This window comes from Phodopus roborovskii, unplaced genomic scaffold (assembly GCF_943737965.1).
Source record: "Phodopus roborovskii unplaced genomic scaffold, PHOROB, whole genome shotgun sequence".
NCBI classification, from domain to species: domain Eukaryota; kingdom Metazoa; phylum Chordata; class Mammalia; order Rodentia; family Cricetidae; genus Phodopus; species Phodopus roborovskii.
In genome coordinates this window covers 14900965-14920215 of record NW_026126585.1, presented here as the reverse complement: position 1 = coordinate 14920215, position 19251 = coordinate 14900965, and the positions used below count along the sequence as shown (strand labels likewise).

At 43.3% G+C, this 19251-nt stretch overlaps 1 protein-coding gene across 4 annotated transcripts in view; it reads left to right on the top strand.

The window, feature by feature from the left end:
• The window catches only part of Srgap2 (SLIT-ROBO Rho GTPase activating protein 2), a 205438-nt gene that overhangs the window by 157806 nt on the left and 28381 nt on the right, over positions 1-19251 (top strand). For all 4 annotated transcript variants that reach the window (XM_051204128.1, XM_051204127.1, XM_051204129.1 and 1 more), the window contains exons 10-13: positions 7067-7151; positions 9652-9679; positions 11432-11456; positions 17001-17061. In XM_051204128.1, coding sequence (XP_051060085.1) covers positions 7067-7151; positions 9652-9679; positions 11432-11456; positions 17001-17061 — 199 coding nt within the window. The remainder of the gene's footprint in view (positions 1-7066; positions 7152-9651; positions 9680-11431; positions 11457-17000; positions 17062-19251) is intronic.

Genomic DNA, 19251 nt, shown 5'->3' with positions numbered 1-19251 from the left:
TTTCTTCCAGCTGGGACACTTGCTTTAATTTTTCTTTGAACATTGTCCTTTTTTTCTTTAAGAGCATTAATATGATTGATTGGTGTCTTTGTAAATCTGTTTCAGTTAGTTAAGCTCCAAGTCTTTGGTGGTTTGTTGTTTTAAATCCCAAAGGAAACTTTTGAAAGGGTATGATTTAAGAGTATTGTTCTAAAACAGATGAACTGAACATTTTTTTGTTATATAAAGGAAAACTTAAGTGATTTTATTTTTAAAAGTATAACACATTTCACTATAGAAAAACATTTTAAAACATGGTCATTATAGCTTAAACGATCAAAAAGAAGAAAATGCATATGAGCGTATATTTAAAGTTATTAGAGACACCTTTGTATATGTTGTGTTATAAATTTAAGTCATCCAGTTGTATATGTTCTAGCTGTTTTGGGGGTTTTGTTTGTTTCTTGGTGGAACTTTCATATGTGCTAGGCAAGAGCTTCAATTCTGAGTCTGTGTCCAGCCCATATTACATTTTCTAAGCATATGCAAATCTAAACAAAGAAATGAAACACACATTGCCTAGTTCATGATGCTCAGCAACTGCCATTCATTTTACCATCATTATTATTAATCCATGAATACTGTGAAGTTATTCACTGATCATCTGCCTTGTATTTACCATATGCCAGATTCTATCATGGAATAATAAGGATCAGAAAAAACAGGTAGGCTGAATAGATGTTTATTCAGGGAGAAATAACTTACAACAGAGACAGATGAACGCCAGCAGGTTCCCATCCCAGGGATGCCTCCAGATGCTCTCTGTCTCCATCCAGCCAAGAGAGAGCACTCCGGGGTCCCCTACCTCAGAACTAGTTCCCCCATGGCTCGTCTGCACCTGTCCCAACCCCCAATGGGCGTGGTCAGTGCAACAGGTGCCGGCAGAGTAAATATCTTGCTACAAGATTCTATGCTACAAGTTGGAATGCTTAGAGTACAACAGAAAGAAGAAAAAGAGGGGTTAGGCATATGCAGAGAGGACTTCGGTTTTGGCTTCATCTATTTCTAAACAATTTTTTGGATGCACAAGTGTGTACGAGCAGCAACAGGATGAATGGTGTTCGGGCAAACATCACACACACTGACTTTTGTGCTTGCTTTTAGGCATGAGTAGGTCAAAGAGGGTTGGGAAGGAGACTAAAGTTCTTCAAGGAGATCAGACAAGTGAAAAGTGTAAAGGCCTACAGAAATCTAAATTAATAGAACTTCTTGACGCTGATGGGGGCTATGTCACTGTCTCAGGTCTCATAATCTCTTAACAATAGGATTTGTTGGCAACTCTTTCCGAGCCAATTAGGTATCGAGGAGCCAACCTTAGTATATTTCAAAAGGTTCCATCGTAAAAATTATTATTAATTCATTTTTATTAATTAGTTGAGAATTCCACACATGCATGCAATGTATTTGACCATTTCACCCCCTCACCTCTTAACTGGAGGCAGTTAAGAAATTTGGGGGAATGCCAGGTGGTGATGGTGCACACCTTCAGTCCCAGTTCTCGGGAGGCAGAGACTGACAGATCTCTGTGAGTTTGAAGCCAGCCTGGTCTACAGCGAGTTCCAGGACAGCCAGGGCAACACAGAGAAACCTTGTCTTGAAAAACTAAAACAGGAAGAAAAAAAAGAAGAAATTTGGCAGCTTAGGCGCTGGGGAGATAGCTTAGTCAGTAAAGCGCATGCTACACAAGCATGAAGACCTTAGTTTGAACCCTAGTAGGCCATGTAAAAGAAGCCAGGGCAACTGGTAAGTCCATAGCTGGGGAGCAGAAACCGGAGGGTACAGCCCTGGGTCTTACAACCAGGCCAGACTAGTGAATTGGTTATCTCCAGGTTCAGTGTGACTCCTTGCTCAAAAACTAAGGTACAGAGCAAATGAGGAAGGCACTGTGACTAACACTAACTCTGGCGCGCACACACACACACACACACACACACACACACACACACACACACTCCCAACAAAAAATAAGAAAAGGAATTTGCACACAGTACTTGTCTGAATTACCTTTTGAATTAAATGTATAACATATATATTCAGAAACTGATGTTTGCTCCCAAACCAGAAGGCTGATGGGATGCCTCAGCACTTTAAGAGCTCATTCTGAGGATGACACCCAGGGGCTCACAACTGCCTATAGCTCTAAATCCACCCTAGTCTCTGTGGGCACCAGCACTCACATGTACATGCCCACACAGCGACACATAATTAAAAATGAACCTTATTTTAAAGAAATAACTTTATTCAAACCGATGGCCCCTAAAATCATGCCTGCCTGTTCCCCTCAATACAGTGGGGTCCTGCAACCCATTTCCTGACTCCTTATCAAATTATTGTGCGCATTGCTTTAACTATCAGAAACTAGTTTTGGTTTATCTAGTAACTATCAGATTCGCATGAATTCATTACTTTTGTGACTGGATCTGAAATGTGTTAGGTAATCGTCTTCTGATAGCAGCATTTTTGGTGGTGGTTGTGAAATGGACAATCAGATCCCCAAATTAAAACTGAGGGGCTACCTGCCTGCATTTGCTAGACCATGCAAAAGTGGTAAAGCGATCCCTCATTACAGCTTGACTCCTATGTAGTGTGTCTAGTGACCATGTGGGCTTTGGGGATAGTTTTCTGACTGCTTGTGACTGTCATCAGATGAATTTACTCATGTGACATCAGTTGAAAATTTGAAATATGTCTTACAAAGGTCACTTGCTTTCAAAGGCTGTTGAAAATTGTAAAATTTTAAACTTGAAGCAGTTTTAAAATATCATCTAACCAACCTTCTCACTTGAAAGCTTTGGGGGGAAAATGGAAAAAGAAATTCAGTGGTATGGATAGCTTGAACAAGGCCGTCATCAACAGCTGAACCTAGAACTCAGGTCAGCTGCTGGTCACACATGTTTGCTCCGTGCCCTGCTGATCAGCTAAAGGGAAAGGCTCAGCAATCTCCTTGTTGTAAGAAGGGAAGTGTATCTGACCTCCTTGTCTGTATCACTCGTCTTCTGTAGCACACCATCCCTCAGCATCTTCTTCTTTTCTTGTTGCATTGTAAAAAAAGACGCACATATTTCAAAAGCAAACTAAGGAGAAAGTAGAGCCTTACCTCACCCCATGCATACTTTTCTTCCCTTCTGCCATTGAGTGAAACTAGGTTTTTTTTTTTTTTTTTTTTTTTAGTCCTTTCAGAGATTCTCTATGCATAGGCAGCCGATGAGGTATCAGTAAGTGGCCCTTAATACAATAAATGACACTGGAAATTGTAATGAGTGGGGGCTGTATGTAGCGCGGTAGCTAAGGGTGCCTGCCTGGCACAGGTGACACCGTGGGTCCCATCTTCAGCCCTGCAAGAGAGACGTTATGAAGGCAAACAGAAGTGGACACTTTCACTGCCCACTCTACTTGTATCACAGTTGGAACAGAACTCGCGTTAGTCTGAAAGCATTTGTCCCACATCTCACACAAATCCCTTCCCAATGGCCAGACACAGTTCCGCTGGATCGTTACATCATTATTTAACCAGTTCTCTGCGATGAGCGAGAATCCTCTCTGGTTGGGCCAAGAATCATCAGAGCCTTAAAAAGCTGGAGTTTCACCTAAATATTTCTTTTTGTGGAAAACTGAAGCGAGGGATTATTTTTTTAATAATATTTTTTCCCAGATTTATTTTTGTTTTATGTGTATGATTTTTGTCTGCATGAAGTGCCCTCAAAGGCGAGAGGGCATTGCAACCCTAGAACTGTACATAGACAGTTGTGAGCCACCGTGTAGGTGTTAGAAACCGAACCCAGGTCGTCTATAAGTACAGTAAGTGCTCTTAACTACTGAGCCATCTCTCCAGCCCCAAGTATGGTGTTTTCAAATGGGAGAAGAAGGGATTGAAAAATGTGGCTGATAAAATAACAAAGCCTGAACTCTTAGGGGTAGATTTGGGTAAGACCATAGGAGAGAAGGCAGCCTTGTGTCCATTAGGCAGTCCACTAGGCTTAGAGCTATGATTTGGCATAGTATAGAGTGGGGGAGAGTCTGGTTATTACAATCTTGATAGTCCTCTTAGTTCCCAAAATGCCACTTAGTCCTCCCTTGGCTTCAGCTGTCTCAGAGTTATGCCTGTTCAGCAACAACTGAATCCTTGTGCCTCGAGTCAGCTAGTAAAGGCGGGGTTGTCTGTCCCCAGCATGTCTGTCCTGGTTTCTAGGTGGAGTGATGGATAGCGTGTCTGCAGGCTCTGAGGTTCCTTTCCTTTCCCACCTAGATGCAATACATCATTGTTCTTCCCACCCTTGTTTTAGGGATGCAGAGCGTATCTCGGTACAGTTTGATCCTTTCGTATTTAGTGGAACCTGGGAAGGTTACATCATACCTCTTTATCAGGTTGTTGTTTGTGTTAACGCTTCACCAAGTGACAGCTGAAGTCACCTCATGAGCTGTAAGCATTGGGGTTGGGGGAGGGTTTGGGAATTGAGAATAGAAATATGAGTGAGAGGAAGTTTTATTCATCCCCTTTCAGATGCTGTATTGTGAGCATCCTGGTTACAACTTTCTCCATCAGGAAACCCTGAGACTCCTAGGATTACTTTCCAAAGACAGGCCTTTTCGGGGAAGGGGAATGTACTATTAGCAATGGACTCCCCTGGAGGCTTTTGCCCTCTGGGTCCTAAATAGGATTCCAAGCCCACAGTTAGGCATTGGATGGAGATTAGGATATCATCCAGGGAACACTGACAGCAAGTGAGCTGACAGCTGGAACAGATGGAGAGAGGAAGGTGACAAGAGAGACTATTTTCATGCAGATGTTTTCATGCAAAGGCATAAAGGAGCAGACAACAGGCTTTAAATAAGACAGCAGAAATGATTTAGCATAGGGTTTGTCTCTGGCCCGTCTCATTTAGAGTAGGAATACCATTAGGGACTGGTTTTGTAATTGCAAGGAGCAGTTTATACAGAGGGGAATGAGGATGCTCACTCATTTGTTCATTCTTCATATTAAGTTCCTACTATTTTATAGGAGTGACATTAAGAATCGTGGCTAGTTGGGATAGTCGGTGGCGTGGTCTCTAGATAGAAAGACACAGGGTAAACCTTCTGTGATAGGGTGTGTGAGAATGGTACCATGGGGATTTACAAGTTACCATGGGGCCATGTGGGTGAGCACAAGGGGCCCAGGGGCCACCTCCCAGAAAAGCAGGTTTTCCCTCATTTAAATGGGAACGAGAGGGCAAGCTCTTAGTTAAAGCTTCATACTGTAAAGCAAATATAGAGTAAGAGTAACTCAGACCTTTTTATTATTTATCATTAATGAAGTAGTGATAGTCATAAAAGTCCAAGACTTGAAATTATTTTCTTAGTTAGTGAACAGTAAAAGATGGAACTATTACTATTATTAAGATGTTTATTTCTTGGAGCAAACCCAAGTCTTTCTAGTGACTTGTGGATCATACTCTGGGAGACCCATTTGCTTCTAAGTTAAATCATATGAACCAGTGCAGCAGAAATAGCCAAGTCAGACTGAACCTTCGAGAATGGCTGTAGAGGAGTGTGTAGTAAGAGTCCTCACCTAGCTTTAGCACTCATTAGCTTGCAGCCACACCCTCCCTCTCCTAGAATCGTCTTCTCATCTCTAATAAGGGACCCTGATATCTTCCTCATACATGTATAGGGCTATTGTAAAGGACAGACCATCTATGTGCTAACGTCGTCTAAAGTCTCCTGGGCTGCTACTAATGGTGTCTACTATGAAATTTTGTTCTGCTTCTCTTTGGCTGTATAATGTAGTAGGTGGAACAGTTTATTTTAATACTTGAGAGCACAGGCCATTCTGTCTTCGTGGAAAGATGCATCTACTTAAGCCAGATAGAGAGCCCATGACAGAACAAAGTCCAGATAGCATCAGAGTCCAACTTGGTGGACCACTGAGTTTTATTGGGGTTACCTGGTGGCGCATGGGTGAGGTATTATTTACAAGAGCAGAAATGATGAAAAGACATCTCCATCACGAAAAGTCTCTAAAGCCGGGCCCCTGGGCATACCGCATAGCCCTTATGCAGCTTGGCAGGTTGAAGGATGTCCTTTCTGATGGCTCAGTTAGTCTGAGCCTCCTGCAGGCAGATTGACTGGTCTCTGCTTCTTTTCAGGCTTCCTGTCTGAGAGTCACTTAGTGGTCTATATTGTGTATCCTTGAGGGGGGGGGGTATCACGAATCTGCTCAGATTCCGGAGCTTCTGGACTATTTTGAGTTGTTTCCTTCCTCTCTTAAGGAGCTTCCCTGGGAAGTGGAATGTTTCCACGGGGATGAAGGGGGCCCTGCTACACAACATTAATCGCCATTAATCTCTTCAAACCCACTACTTTGTCCCCATTCCTCGGGTGAAGTGGGAATGGTGACTATAGTAGTTTATACAGTTGTTTGAAGGAGTTTGTGAGTTTACCAGTCAAGCAAGAGTTGATGAGCTGTCAAGACTGTGTTTCGCCCCCTGGTGCAGGTGTGGTGGCACTGCTCATCTTGCCCTTGGAATTTGCATAACATATAGTAGGTGGCAGCCACTCCAGCTGAGCACTCAGAAAACCTAACTTTCGGTATTAGAATAGACATGAGACTTGGCAGGGTCTGCCTTATGAGAGGGTGCTCTGTGGGTGAGGTTTACCATTGACACTGCCCTAGGGTGTGGTGCATCTTGGGAGGAGCAGGCTGTGAGCCTAAGGGGCACATAGCAAGTGCATGTCTTCAGACCAGTGTGGCTGGGCCTCGCGGAGGTTGTCCACTGTCCCTGCCAGACTCATTCTTTACTGGGACTGAAGGACACAGGTGAAGGGCTTTACTTCCAAAACAGTTTCTTAGGAAAATACTGTGTAGATACACACCCACCATGAAAATTGCCAGAGAGGGATATTTTTTTTTTTTTTAAAGAATTTAAATGGACTTGCTAGAACTTGAGTCAGAGAGTCAGAAACCAACTGGTAATTACCCAGTTGAACCTTTGTGCCTTGTGTTTCTTCAGGACTCTTAAGTTCTCTTATTTCTCCTCTTCCCCTACAGAAAATGAAGGAGTACTTGGAGGGTAGGAACCTAATCACCAAGCTGCAAGCCAAGCATGACCTCCTGCAGAAAACCCTGGGAGAAAGTGAGTGTGAGCATACTCTGCTGAAGCTTGGTAGAGCAGAGGCCAACAGCACTGTGATCCTGAGCGCTTGCCTCCAGGCCTCAGCCAGCTAGACCCCACTGGTTGTATGAATGAGTTTCTTTGCCTAGCCTATTCCCTGGGAAAGTACTCCCCTAAATGGCTGCTTGCGGAATGGGAAGACGGCAGTGTGTAGTGGAATGCTAACACTCATCGGCAGTTTCTTTAGATGGAGCGTGCCTGCTTTCCACCCAAACCCAGTCCTTTACCTTCCTGCCACGCCAATGGTAAAGGGGCTTCAGGGTTACCTTCTCTCTAGACCCTTGTTAGAACTCCAGTCCTGGGGAGAGAAGGTCTTCAGATGGAGGATGGGTGGGCACACTTGCTGCTTGTTCAGCTTCCAGGGTGGACATTCATTTCCTTTCACTTAAGTGGCAGCCATCTCTCTAGTGTGGCTGCACTAAGGGTAAAGTGCTGAATGGACTGTATTCTCTGGCAGTAACCTTAGCCAGACACTGGAAAGTATTGAGGCAGAGAACTGGACAGAGGCTCTGGACTTTCTCCCCAGTCAGCTGTCAAACAGAAGGTGGAGGTTGAAGAAGCTTTCCCTGGGGTTGTTTGGCAACCTGCCCAGGTCTCCTGCCTAGCTTTCAGCATCCTACGATTAATGGGATTCCCAGGTTGGGGATGCCCTGGATGTTCTGCCTTCCTCCCTTTTCTTAAAGACCAGACCACAGGGAGTATGTGGTCTCATTGGTGACAGATGTGCCTGCACTCAGACACAAATCTAACATTTTAAAATAAATTCTTGAGCACTCATCAGACAAACTGTGAAGTACATTAAATGTCACAAGACTGATTGGCTTTTTGGCTGAGAAATCGGAGTCCCACTTTTCAGACCAGACTCACCTACCCACACTTCTCGCCTTATCCTTGTCCTACCCTGATCGATTCCCCCCCCCCAATTTTTTTCTCTAGTATCTTTGATTTTGCGTTTGTTTTTTTTTTTTTTAAGAATTTTGCTTTAATATGAAAAGAATCGTTTAGTACCTTCTGCTCTTTTCCACCCAGACAGTTCAAGTCTAGGCATGAGAGCCAAGCTTGCTTATGGGAAGTCTTTACTCTTGAGTTACCAGGTTGCTGTGTGGTGAGTTAAAGGAAAGACAGCTTGTAGAACTATTTGAAGAAACTTCTAGCTATGATTTCTTTTCTCGAGACAGCCTCAGCATAGGCTGGAAGACAGGGGAAAAGGCTTTAGAGCCACACATGTATGCATGCTTATACACATGTGTACACCAAATAATGCGACTCTAGAGGGATGGAGGTTGACCAGTGGAGCTGCAAATTGCCATAATTTAAAGATGACAAGTTCCAGAGATAGAGAAAAATAATAGCTATAAATCATCCTATGTACAAATTACCATGTCCCTGCCTTCTGCATTTGTTACCATAATTTAAGAGCCTCTAGTTCTTACCATAGAGGGATAACTGATGTGTATGAATGGAAATTGGACAGATGTTGAAAATAATGGCGCAGAATAATATTTTCACAGATGAAAGCTGAGCTTTTGGTAAGAGGGCGATCAACGATTGGTATTGCTAAAGATGAGCTGGACTGTCTTAACAACTCACAACACTTGAAATGCAAGAAAATACCCTGCCTTCTCCACCCCTCAGAGCTGCCTTTCCTGTAGCTTGAATAAGGAGTGTGGGACTTGATTCCTTTCTGGCTCACTGCCTGCCAGGGTTTGCCATTGACTTATGTAAGACAGATCAAGTTTCATTAACTGTTGACCCAGAGAAGGCAACATATTACATCATGGTTTATGCATGCATATATGCAAATTTTAATTAAGAATACTTTTTACCATCTTTAAGATTTTCCATTTTATTTTTCAAAGCTAACTATGGTCCGTGAAAGTCTTAACCACCTATCATTAGATTGAAAGCCTTCATTTGCTAGCCTCATGGGTACTGAATCTTATCTCTGCCTTACTATGCCAGTGCAAGTTAACAGAATTTAGTATGATTCTAAAACTAGAACCTACATATCTTCTCCCTCCTCTCTCTATATTCCCTTCTCTTCCCAACCTCAACTGTATGTGTGTGTGTGTTTGTTCATATACTGAAAAGTTTGTTCCATGCCCTAACCCTGACCCTAAACCTACCTCTCATCACCGCTACACACATGTATAAGAAGCTGGATTTCATGTATGAAGAAGGCTGACAATAATTTTGTTTTCTCTAAAATATGATTGCTGTGTTCTTCCCATACATCCACGCCTGTTTTTCTCGCTGGGGAAGCAGAGCTGACAAGGTCCAAAGATACTGATGGCTTTGGCATGGGAACCTGAGAGCAAAGTTCCTGCGCAAAATGAAGTTAGGGCAATCCTTTTCTGCTACTGGCTCCCTAGGAAGATGTAAAGGGCGTGGCAGTTCCTAGGGTGTACAGCCCTCCGCCCTTCTGCTCCAACAAATACATTTTCCCCTTCTCTTTCCACAGGTCAGAGGACAGACTGTAGCCTTGCCAGGTAAGTAACCCTGGAAAGGGATAAAGACCCATGGGCAGTAGCAAGCTGGGAAAGAGCCATAAAGTTGTATTGTAAAAGACATTGGATGACTTTGCAAAGGAGTTGCCTGAGGCGAGGGTTGCTTCCTTCTCTTTGCCTTACTCACTCTATTTCCTCCCAAATGGCTGTGGAGTTGCTGCCGTTTAGGGAAGTCTACGCAGAATAATGTCATGGGAGTTATCACCTGATAAAAATCTTCCCAGAAACTCCCCAAAGCCACTATATTGCAAGAAAATAAACACTGGACTCTGTTGCATCTTGGTAACCTCTTAGCTAGACTTCAACTTGGCCTTGGGGAAGTCTCCAACACACAAAGATTTAGTGATAGCATTTGAGTTTTTGTTTTGTTTTTTGTTTTTGCTTTTTTTTTTTTTTTTTTTGTAATATATGGAAAAGATGATAGGCCCTAATTAGTGACTGTTGGTGGATAGTGAAATATTACATTGCATTGGCTTGCTGAAGAGCACGGGGATAAATCTTTGCCGATGTACAAGTATGCAACCTTCCCAATCTTTCCCCACCTTCCCTCCCTCCCCAGCTCAGCCAAATAGTTTCCCTCCCAGTCACTGATGCTGCTATGGGCTGGCAGAGAACCGGACATTCATTCAGCCAGCACCCTCAGATGCCTGAAACTGTGCTCATATGAAAGGCGGACACGCCTTAATGAACCAGATTGCATTGTGTCAACCCGGCAACTGGTAGAGTCATGAGGCCATTTACAGTTATAGACTCATTATCTAGTGATAACTCAATTTGATTTTCACCATTTTTTCATAGTGGATTACAGTACAGGTCCCGTTAATATGAAATTTGTGAGGACTGGAGGGAACTAAGATGAAATTCTGTAGACTCTGTCTCCTAGTGGTATAGTCGTAACTTCATCAGAAATACCACATCTCTAGAAAGCCCGAGTAGAATAGACCTGAACTGATTTCCCTCGCTGAGTTCTTTCCCCACGTGTAACCTTGGACAGTTTATCTCCTCCCTCGGAATGTCAGTCTCCTCTTGTTGAGGACAAGAGTGTTGTGTCAGTTCAGAGAAGCACTAGGATTTCAGAAATGTGCCTAAAGGGCAGGCTGGCCGCAGAGTCGGAGCGAGGCCCAGCATCCCTGCCTGGCCTCTACCTTCATCAAGCAGGCAGTGCTTTTGATTTGAGTAGGATGCTTCTTCTGTATCTGATGCTCTTTGAGGAAAAGGCTTCTACAGCTAAACACAGCTGGAAAAGCACTGACAAAGGGTCCCTGGGCTTCCCTTCAGTCTGAGTGTCCTCCCATACAAATAAAAATAAAATAAGCAGTCCTTTTCCCCAAGAGTCTCAAGAGAAAATATACACCCGTTGGTGTTTATTGTTGTCTCCTTTTAAACAGAACGATCTTAAAATTGTCTAACGTGAATCTGTTTTGCTACGGATTAAATCCTTTGCCTCCTATTTAAGTTTTAAACAGTGGTGAGCATTAAAGTCGGGGACCTCTGTGCTTTTATGAAGGAATAAAGTTTATTAGGCTTTGGTTGGGAAATAGCTTGCCAGGTCTCTTAGCTGTTTCTGGGACTGAGATCAATAACGTGACATGTTTCATTACCTGCTGTATAGTTGTTTTACATGATTTAAAGCTTTAGTCCCAGGCTTACGAATGGTTGTCTCATTCTGTCCCCATTTTCTTTTTCCTTCCTGTTGCTGGACTGGTCCTTTCTGATTCGGTGGGTCAACCACAGGCGTAGCTCAACCGTGAGGAAACAGGTAAAGAACCCAGCAGAGCCAGACTGTTCAGTCTGCCTCATGCAAACCGAATACGTCCCAGCCATCGCTGAATCCATGGCATGCCTCCTCTGACGTCATGCTCATGTTTGGTTGTATCTCTAGTTACAATATGGTTAAGTCTCTAGCAAACACTGATTTAACTTGCCTGCAATTATCATAGGCTCTGTGATTTGTTCTTCTTGTTACTTATTTAAGTCTCTTGCATGTTAGGTTTGGTTTACATGTGAACAAGTTGTTTTGTAACAGCCCATGGTGCCCTTCTCTAGGAGACCATAAAGAGGCCTCACAGTTCCTCACAGACACACTGTTGAACCAGCATTGAGGTGGCCATCCTCAATCTAAAAGTGTTGCCTACGCTTGTAAGTCTTAATTATTTCTGGTAACATTGTAATCTTAGACAGATTCCTGATTTACCCTAACAAAGTACATATGAAACTGTTAGCGAATGAATGTTAAGTACTCGACAGGGTTGCACTTGACATTCACCTTTGTATTAAAATCCGCAACCGAGCAGCCAGTTCTCACCCATGTCAAGAGGACTCTTAGCCATGGCCAGAGTAATCCACATCAGGAGAAATCTCAACTCAGCAGCTACTTACTTTAAAGGAAAAAAAAAATTAACCGAAGCATATTTTTGCAGTAGCAATATTCCATTCACTAGTTATGGCCTGTGGTGAGTACAGAAGTGACTTCATGTTCCCTGAGCATCCCACACCAGCTTTGCAGGAGGGACAGTTAGCAAGAGCAGGCGTGGGAGGCATCACACTGTCTACCCAGGAAAAAGCTGACCAGGCCTGTAAGAAGGCATTTGCAGGGCTGGAGAGTCAGCTCAGCAGTTAAGAGCACTTGCTGCCCTTCTAGAGGACGTAAGCGTAACTTAAGTCACCTGTCTCAGGCCACTTACAGCTGCCTGTGACTCTAGCTCCAGAGGATCCAATACCCTCTTCTGGCCTCTTAGGGTATGTGCACATGTGACAAAAACACATAAATATAAATAATAAATGTTTTGATCTTTTCTATTTAATTTAGAAACAGTTTTATTTCACATATCAATCTGACCCCTTCATTCCTCCCCCCATCCGCTCCCCAGGGTGGGTGAGGCCTTCCATGGGGGATCATCAGTGTCTGTCATATCATTTGTGGGAGGGCCTAGGCCTTTCCCTGTGTATCTAGGCTGAGAGAGTGTCCCTCCATAGGGAATGGGCTCCCAAAGTCCATTTATACACCAGGGATAAATACTGGTTCCACTGCCAGAGGCCCCATAGACTGCTCAGGCCTCCTAACTGACACCCACGTTCAGAAGGCCTGGTCAATAAAACTTTTTAATGTCAGTCGTAGTCCTGCAAAGAAGCCTAGACACATGGCAGTCATCAGATGCAGAGGGCACTGGGTTCCCCTACTGTTTTCCAGTCCCACGCTCTGTTCATGGACCCCACTACTCGGGCTTGGTGGCAGTCCAGATATAGAATTCACTTGACACAGGCTCCCTTGTCTCCCCAATACTTCGAAGATTTATTTATTGTATTTCGTGTGCATACGTGTTTTGCCTACATGTATGTATATGTATCATGGCAGTCAAAGGAGGGTGTCAGGTCGCCTGGAACTGGAGTTACAGATAGTTAAGGACCACTATTGTGGGTGCCAAAACCAAATCTGGGTCTTCTGCTAGAGAGGCAAACACTCTTGACTACTCAGCCTTATCTCTAGCCTTCCTCTTGACTATAGGTATCATTTTAACGAGAAAAATCATCTTTGTTTTTTTGTTTTGGTTTGGTTTGTTCTTTAATTACAGCTTCTTACTTACTATACAGCCTAATCCGGCCTGGCTATACCTTCTTAAATCACAAAAATGTCACTATAACTTTCTACCATCTTATTCCTATAATTCTTTCTTCTCCTTTCTCCCCAGATTTCTGTTAAAGCTTGAGAGAAATGGACTGCCTCTCAGAGAGGATCTGTTGCATTGAAAATTAATAGACATGTATTTTACAGACTAAGCAACCACTTTTCCTGTATTACCAAGAATAGGCCTGCACTTGAAGTTTATTTCTTTCCACTTCTGACCTAACTCTAGGCCTGTTGCACAGACGTAGAGCATGCATGTGGGAGCTTTGCAGCTCGTGCTGTAGCTGCAAGGGTGCTAGGCTTTGGCACGGAGTGTCTGCCCCTGGTTGGGGTCACCATCAGCAGGTTTGCATTGCATACTGCCGCACTAGAGCAGTTGAAGGCAGGGTGTGTTCTCCTGGTACCGGGTTTGCATTAGGGTCCAGGTTTACTGCATGCCCCAGTCCAATAAGGTCGTTGTATTGATTGTTCTTCCCGTTTCTCTTCAGCAAGAATTTTTTCTTAGGCGGTCAGAGCAGTAATTCGTAATTTAAAAGATCCTATGTACATAACCAGAAAATCCACCTTTTACTTCTTGTAAATCAGCCAAATAAGAGAATCTGGAAACGTGTTTTCCTGAGAGGCTATGTTCAAAGCAGCCCAGACATTTCCTAAAAAGGAGTAACACCGCATCACCTGTTACCTACGGACATCCTTGTTCCACTCAGCCCTTCCATTTTCTCTCTACTGCTCATCTCTCTCACCTCGTTCCTGACCGTATGTCTTGCGTCTTCCCCAGGTGTGGCCCACTCTGTGCTAGTCTCTTTCTTAAAAGATGTATTTATTTCATGTATGTGGATGCTTGGCCCATGTGTATGTCTGTGCACCTCGTATGTACAGTGCCAGTGACTGCCAGAAGAGGGCACCAGATCCTCTGGAACTGGAGTCTCCAGTGGTTGTTAGTTGCCATGTGCGTGCTGAAAACTGAACCTGGGCCCTCACAAGAGCAACGGGTGCTCTTAAGTGCTGAGCCCTCTCTCCAGCCCCAGAATGCTAACCTCCCACCAAAAATAAGTGATAGATGTTGAGAGACAGATATGTTTAACCTGCCTCAAACACAAAGTAGTATCTATATGTATCAAAATGCCACATAGTAACCCATTAATACATGCAGATTTTATACACCAGTTAAAAAATAAGTTTTAATACAAAATAAATTAAATTAACACTAAAAGAAAGAAACCTCACCAAACTATGGACATTATGTAAACGTCATCCTGCTAGTTTTCTCCTGTACATTACTGCCTGCTACTCTACTATCTTTTCCAAATTGTGCCAACTGTCTGTTCCCTCCTGCTTTCTTAATCTGATTGGATGGAAATTTGCCCTGATTGTCCTTAAAAGCCCCTTCCAACCTAAGGTTATATGGGAAAAAACCAACCAAGCAAACAAAAAACCATTGAGAGCAAAACAATGAGATGAACACTGATTCATTCTAACATTGAGAAAAGAAGGGAAAGAGAGAAAAATGAATTTAAAAAAACATAGGAAGTGCTGAGTGCTGGGGAAATTGTATGCAGTTAGTGGTGACATCTAGGTTTCGGGAACACAGAAGCACATCTGGCAGAACGAATTCACTGTGGCTTAGAGATATCACAGGTAGCAATGGGGACATCCGAAACCTCGGTGCTGTTGTTCCTTATTAGGCTCTGCCTTGGACTCCATTTTAGCCTCCTGTAGTAGGATAGAGCCTCTGGCCTCCCTTGTCTGCCTCAGATTATTCCTCTGGGTTACTTCTTCTGGTGGGCTATTGGTGGCCGTAGACATGCATCTTTGGCGCCTTGTTTCCTGAGAACTCTACGTATGTCACCCTGCTGTCGGTAGAACATTTCCTGCACATCCAGACAAACCTTCATGTTCACATAGTTTATTAATGCCTGGAAGTTTCCCAGTGTCCTCCTCCTTGAACTTTAGATAAATCTGGGACCAGGAAACTCTGCAAATCCCTTTCTGCCACCTTCGTTGTCTCTCCGGCTACATGATTTCGTATGAATGGAGCTTTTCCCCTTGTAGTAGTCGAGCCTAGTTTTCATTAGAGTAAGGAAGAAAGGATCAGATTCTTCCTCTAAGCTTACTTGCACTGACTGGCAGAAGTCAGTGATCTAACAGAATGTCAGACCCTGGCTGCTGTACCTCAACAGCTAGAGGAAGCAGTCGGGTTGGAGGGTGGGTCACAAAGATGAACGTTTGGAGCTAGGAGTGGTATCACATGCCATTAATCCCAGAGAGGCAGAGGCAGGCGGATTTCTGTGTGAGTTTGAGGCTACGCAGGCATACATAGTGAGTTCCAGGCCAACCAGTGCTACTTAGTAAGACCCTGTTTCAAATCAAGAAACAATAATCATAATAGAACAAGCTTTTGTGACACTGAGACCTTTCTGGCCCCAGCTCCTTTGGCGGCACCCTGATCACAGGCAAGCTTGGAACCTACACAGGCCAGGCCGTCTCTTTCAGCCTAATTCCTTCATGAGACCCAGCTGCTTCCCTTATAGTAGCCAAACCCCTTGGCTACAGTTGAAACTCCAAAGCCAGATGGGTGCAATCCAGTCTGTGAAATGGGCAGAAGATACAAGGGTCCACCCCACTGTAGAACTCAGTCTTTCCTGGCCATATGAAATGAGGTTTTAGAGCTGTCCATGATGTTTTTCATGTAGCTCATTAGTATAAAAACCCTTCCTGGTTTTTAGTAATAATTGGTAGGCAGTGTTGGCTGCCCTCACAGAATTCAGTATAAGTGACAGCAAAGTGTTGAGTAACAGGGAATTAGGTCCTGACTTTTCTGCTTATTAGTTATATGATACAAGCAACAGTAACCTCACCAAGCCTCATTTCCACACTACCAAGTGAGAATAATCAATAACGGTAGTATACACCATAGAGGCAAACTATCTAGAGACTTTGTATGTGGAGCAACACCTCTGTAAATGTAGGCATTAATATTCATGTACCTGGGGCTGGAGAGATGGTCCAGTGGTTATGAGCACTGGCTGCTCTTGCAGAGGACCTGAATTTGTTTCCCAGCACCCACATAGTGACTCACAACCACCTGTACCTCCAATCCCAGGACATCCAATGAATTCTGGCCTCCTTGGGCATCAGACACACAAGTGGCACACAGACATGCATGCAGGCAAATATTCATAGTATATGAATATTATATATAGTAACCCGTATAATTTAAATGGAATAATCAGGATTATGTAACAAAAAGACAAAACAAAAAGGACATCTGGGAAGCCTACCTTACATATTCCCATGTTATTCTCACTATTTCCAAGAATGCTTTTGCTTTTCTTTATCATTGGGAGAACCAAGCCATCCTTCTTTCTTTTAGGTTTTTAAGCTTTTTTTTTTTTTTTTTTTTTTTTTATGTGCTTGGGTGTTTTGCCTGTTACTGTCTATCCCTCTGTCTCCTGTCTCTGTCTCCGCCTCTGCCTCTCATGCTAAAATCTGTAGCCCTTTTCTGCCATTTTAAAAAACCATCGGCCACCATTTCCATCACCATATCCATAGCTACCCCCGTAGCATCAATGCAGTCCGGCTGAGGACGACCAGCTAGCAGTTTCATCTCTGTGTTGAGACTAGACTCCCTTCTCCTATCCTTGGCTCTAATGTCTGCAATTCTTTTCTGTGTTTCAGGATTCCAGCCAGGCAATTCCTCTGGTGGTAGAAAGCTGCATCCGGTTTATTAGCAGACACGGTAAGCAGGGATTCAGCTCTGCTCATATTTTGAAAAGTTGGAACAAGAATAGAGGTAGTTGGAGCTGGAGAGATGGTTCAGCGGTTGAGAGCCCTTTCTGCACAATCATGAGGACCTCAGTTTAGAGTCTAGAACGTACAAACCAAGGAGAGCAGAATCATATGCCTTCTGTAACTCCAGCGCTGTGGAGGGGAAGGTGGGAAGATCTCTGGGGCTTGCTGGCTGCCGCCCCAACCTAAAAAATACCCTGTAAGGTCCAGGTTCAGCGGAGAGACACTGCCTCAAAGGAGTAAGGTAGGGAGTATTAGAATAGAGACCAATCAACACTGTCCCCTGGCCTCCATAGCTACACAGCACATGCGTACACATATGTGCATATACCCCGGAGAGAGCAACAGAGATTGCCTTCCCATCCTCACTCATGTTCTTAGAAAAGGAATAAAATCTTAACCATTCACGTAATGTCTACTCCTTTAGGAAGGCCACACCTACGTGCTGAAAACAGGCATGTTTTGACCTAGCCGCCTACCCTGCTCTTTTCTAGCCTCCAGAGTTTTAAAAGCCAGCTGCTTTGTGAACAAGTACAGCTAGGTCATGTGTCAGTGGTAGTGAAAGCAGTGGTTACAGCCTTAGTGTGTTTGGGAATCTCCTATGGCATAGCCTACCCATTTCGTCCCATTGGCGGTACCAGAATGGCTCGAAACAGTTCCGTCTGTAACGTTGCACTGACTGTGTATTTAATGTTTGGATTTTGTCTTAATTTGGCCTCATTGGACATATTGTCCCCACGATCTCAGTCAATAACTGTCCTAAAGTTATCCCCACCTTTCGAGTGTCTTCAGGGACTGGCTCTTCTCAGCATCAGTCAGATTATACTTGCATTCTGCTGGGGCAAAGCTAAGAGATTTAGCTCCGTTCTTTACCAGCTAACAGCAGTTTAGGGTTGGAGATGATTGCCATCAAGTTTATTTTCCAAAAGCTGAGAGTATTTACAAAATACAGATAGCTATATTGGCCTTAGACATGTCTAGAAATTAGCATCAGAAATTGTTTTTAAATACTTAAAAAGGTTATAAGATGGCCATCCTAGAACTAAAGAAACCAAGTATTGGTAATCTAAACCTCAAGGCAGCCACTTTTTGCCTGTCTCCCTTCCTATAAACTGGGATATTTCTTAGATTCATTATTGAAACAGTAATTATCTTAGCATCCTTATAGCTTATCCTACTTTCCATCAACTATAAATTTTTAATGCTATCTCATTTCACTTGAAGTAAGAGCGCTGTTCATCACTATTGAACAGTCAACAAATATTTTATAAGCCCCTGACCAATGCTTAGAACCATGTATTACCAAGAGAGAAAACACAAAGAGAAGTAATACACTATTCTTGTCTCTAGTTTTATGATGCATTTGAAAGAAAATAAGCAGATAGTAAGTTAATGAAAAGAAATAAAGTAGTAGTAATTGATAGTAACAGGGTAAGAAATTTACAAGACAGCAGTAATTAATACCAAGGAGTTGGCAAAGATGAATCCTGGCTGAATTCAGTAGAATAATAATTATTGGTTCCTGAAGAACAATGGGAAGAAGTTGTAGATTCATTCATCCACTTGTTTGTTCAATACAAGGTTTGTATTGATTGCTCATTATAGGCCAGTAAAAAGGTTCTCTTGAAGAACAGATGATCGGCCAGTACACAAATTGGCTTACAGCATTTCCAGTGCTGGTGTATGTCATGAATAAAGCAAAACAAGATGGAGAATGGAGAGAGGCATTTGTGCAGGGGGTCATGGAAAGGTTCTTCTCACACTTGAGTGGAGTTGTGAAGAAGAGGGGAGGTGATGTGTTCATCTGGGGAAGAGTGTTTTGTGGAGAGAGAACCAAAGACCAGAAACGGTTGACGTAATTAAGGGAAAGTACTCATGCCGAAAGGGAGGAGTGAAGGGAGACGGAGAAGAGATGAAGACACAGGCCGGTGTTCGTGCGGTGTTGTTGGCTACAGTAGGTGATTTGGGCCTTACGCTGAGTGCGATGGGAGCTGTGGGAGAGCACGAATTGAATATTTAAAGTGTCTCCCGATGCTGCCTAGAGTTTAAAACCAGAAGAAGGAAATAGGGAGCTCCAGTAGTAAGCCACGGATGTCATAGTCAAGGTGTGTCCCAAACAGTATTTTAAAAAAATAAAAGC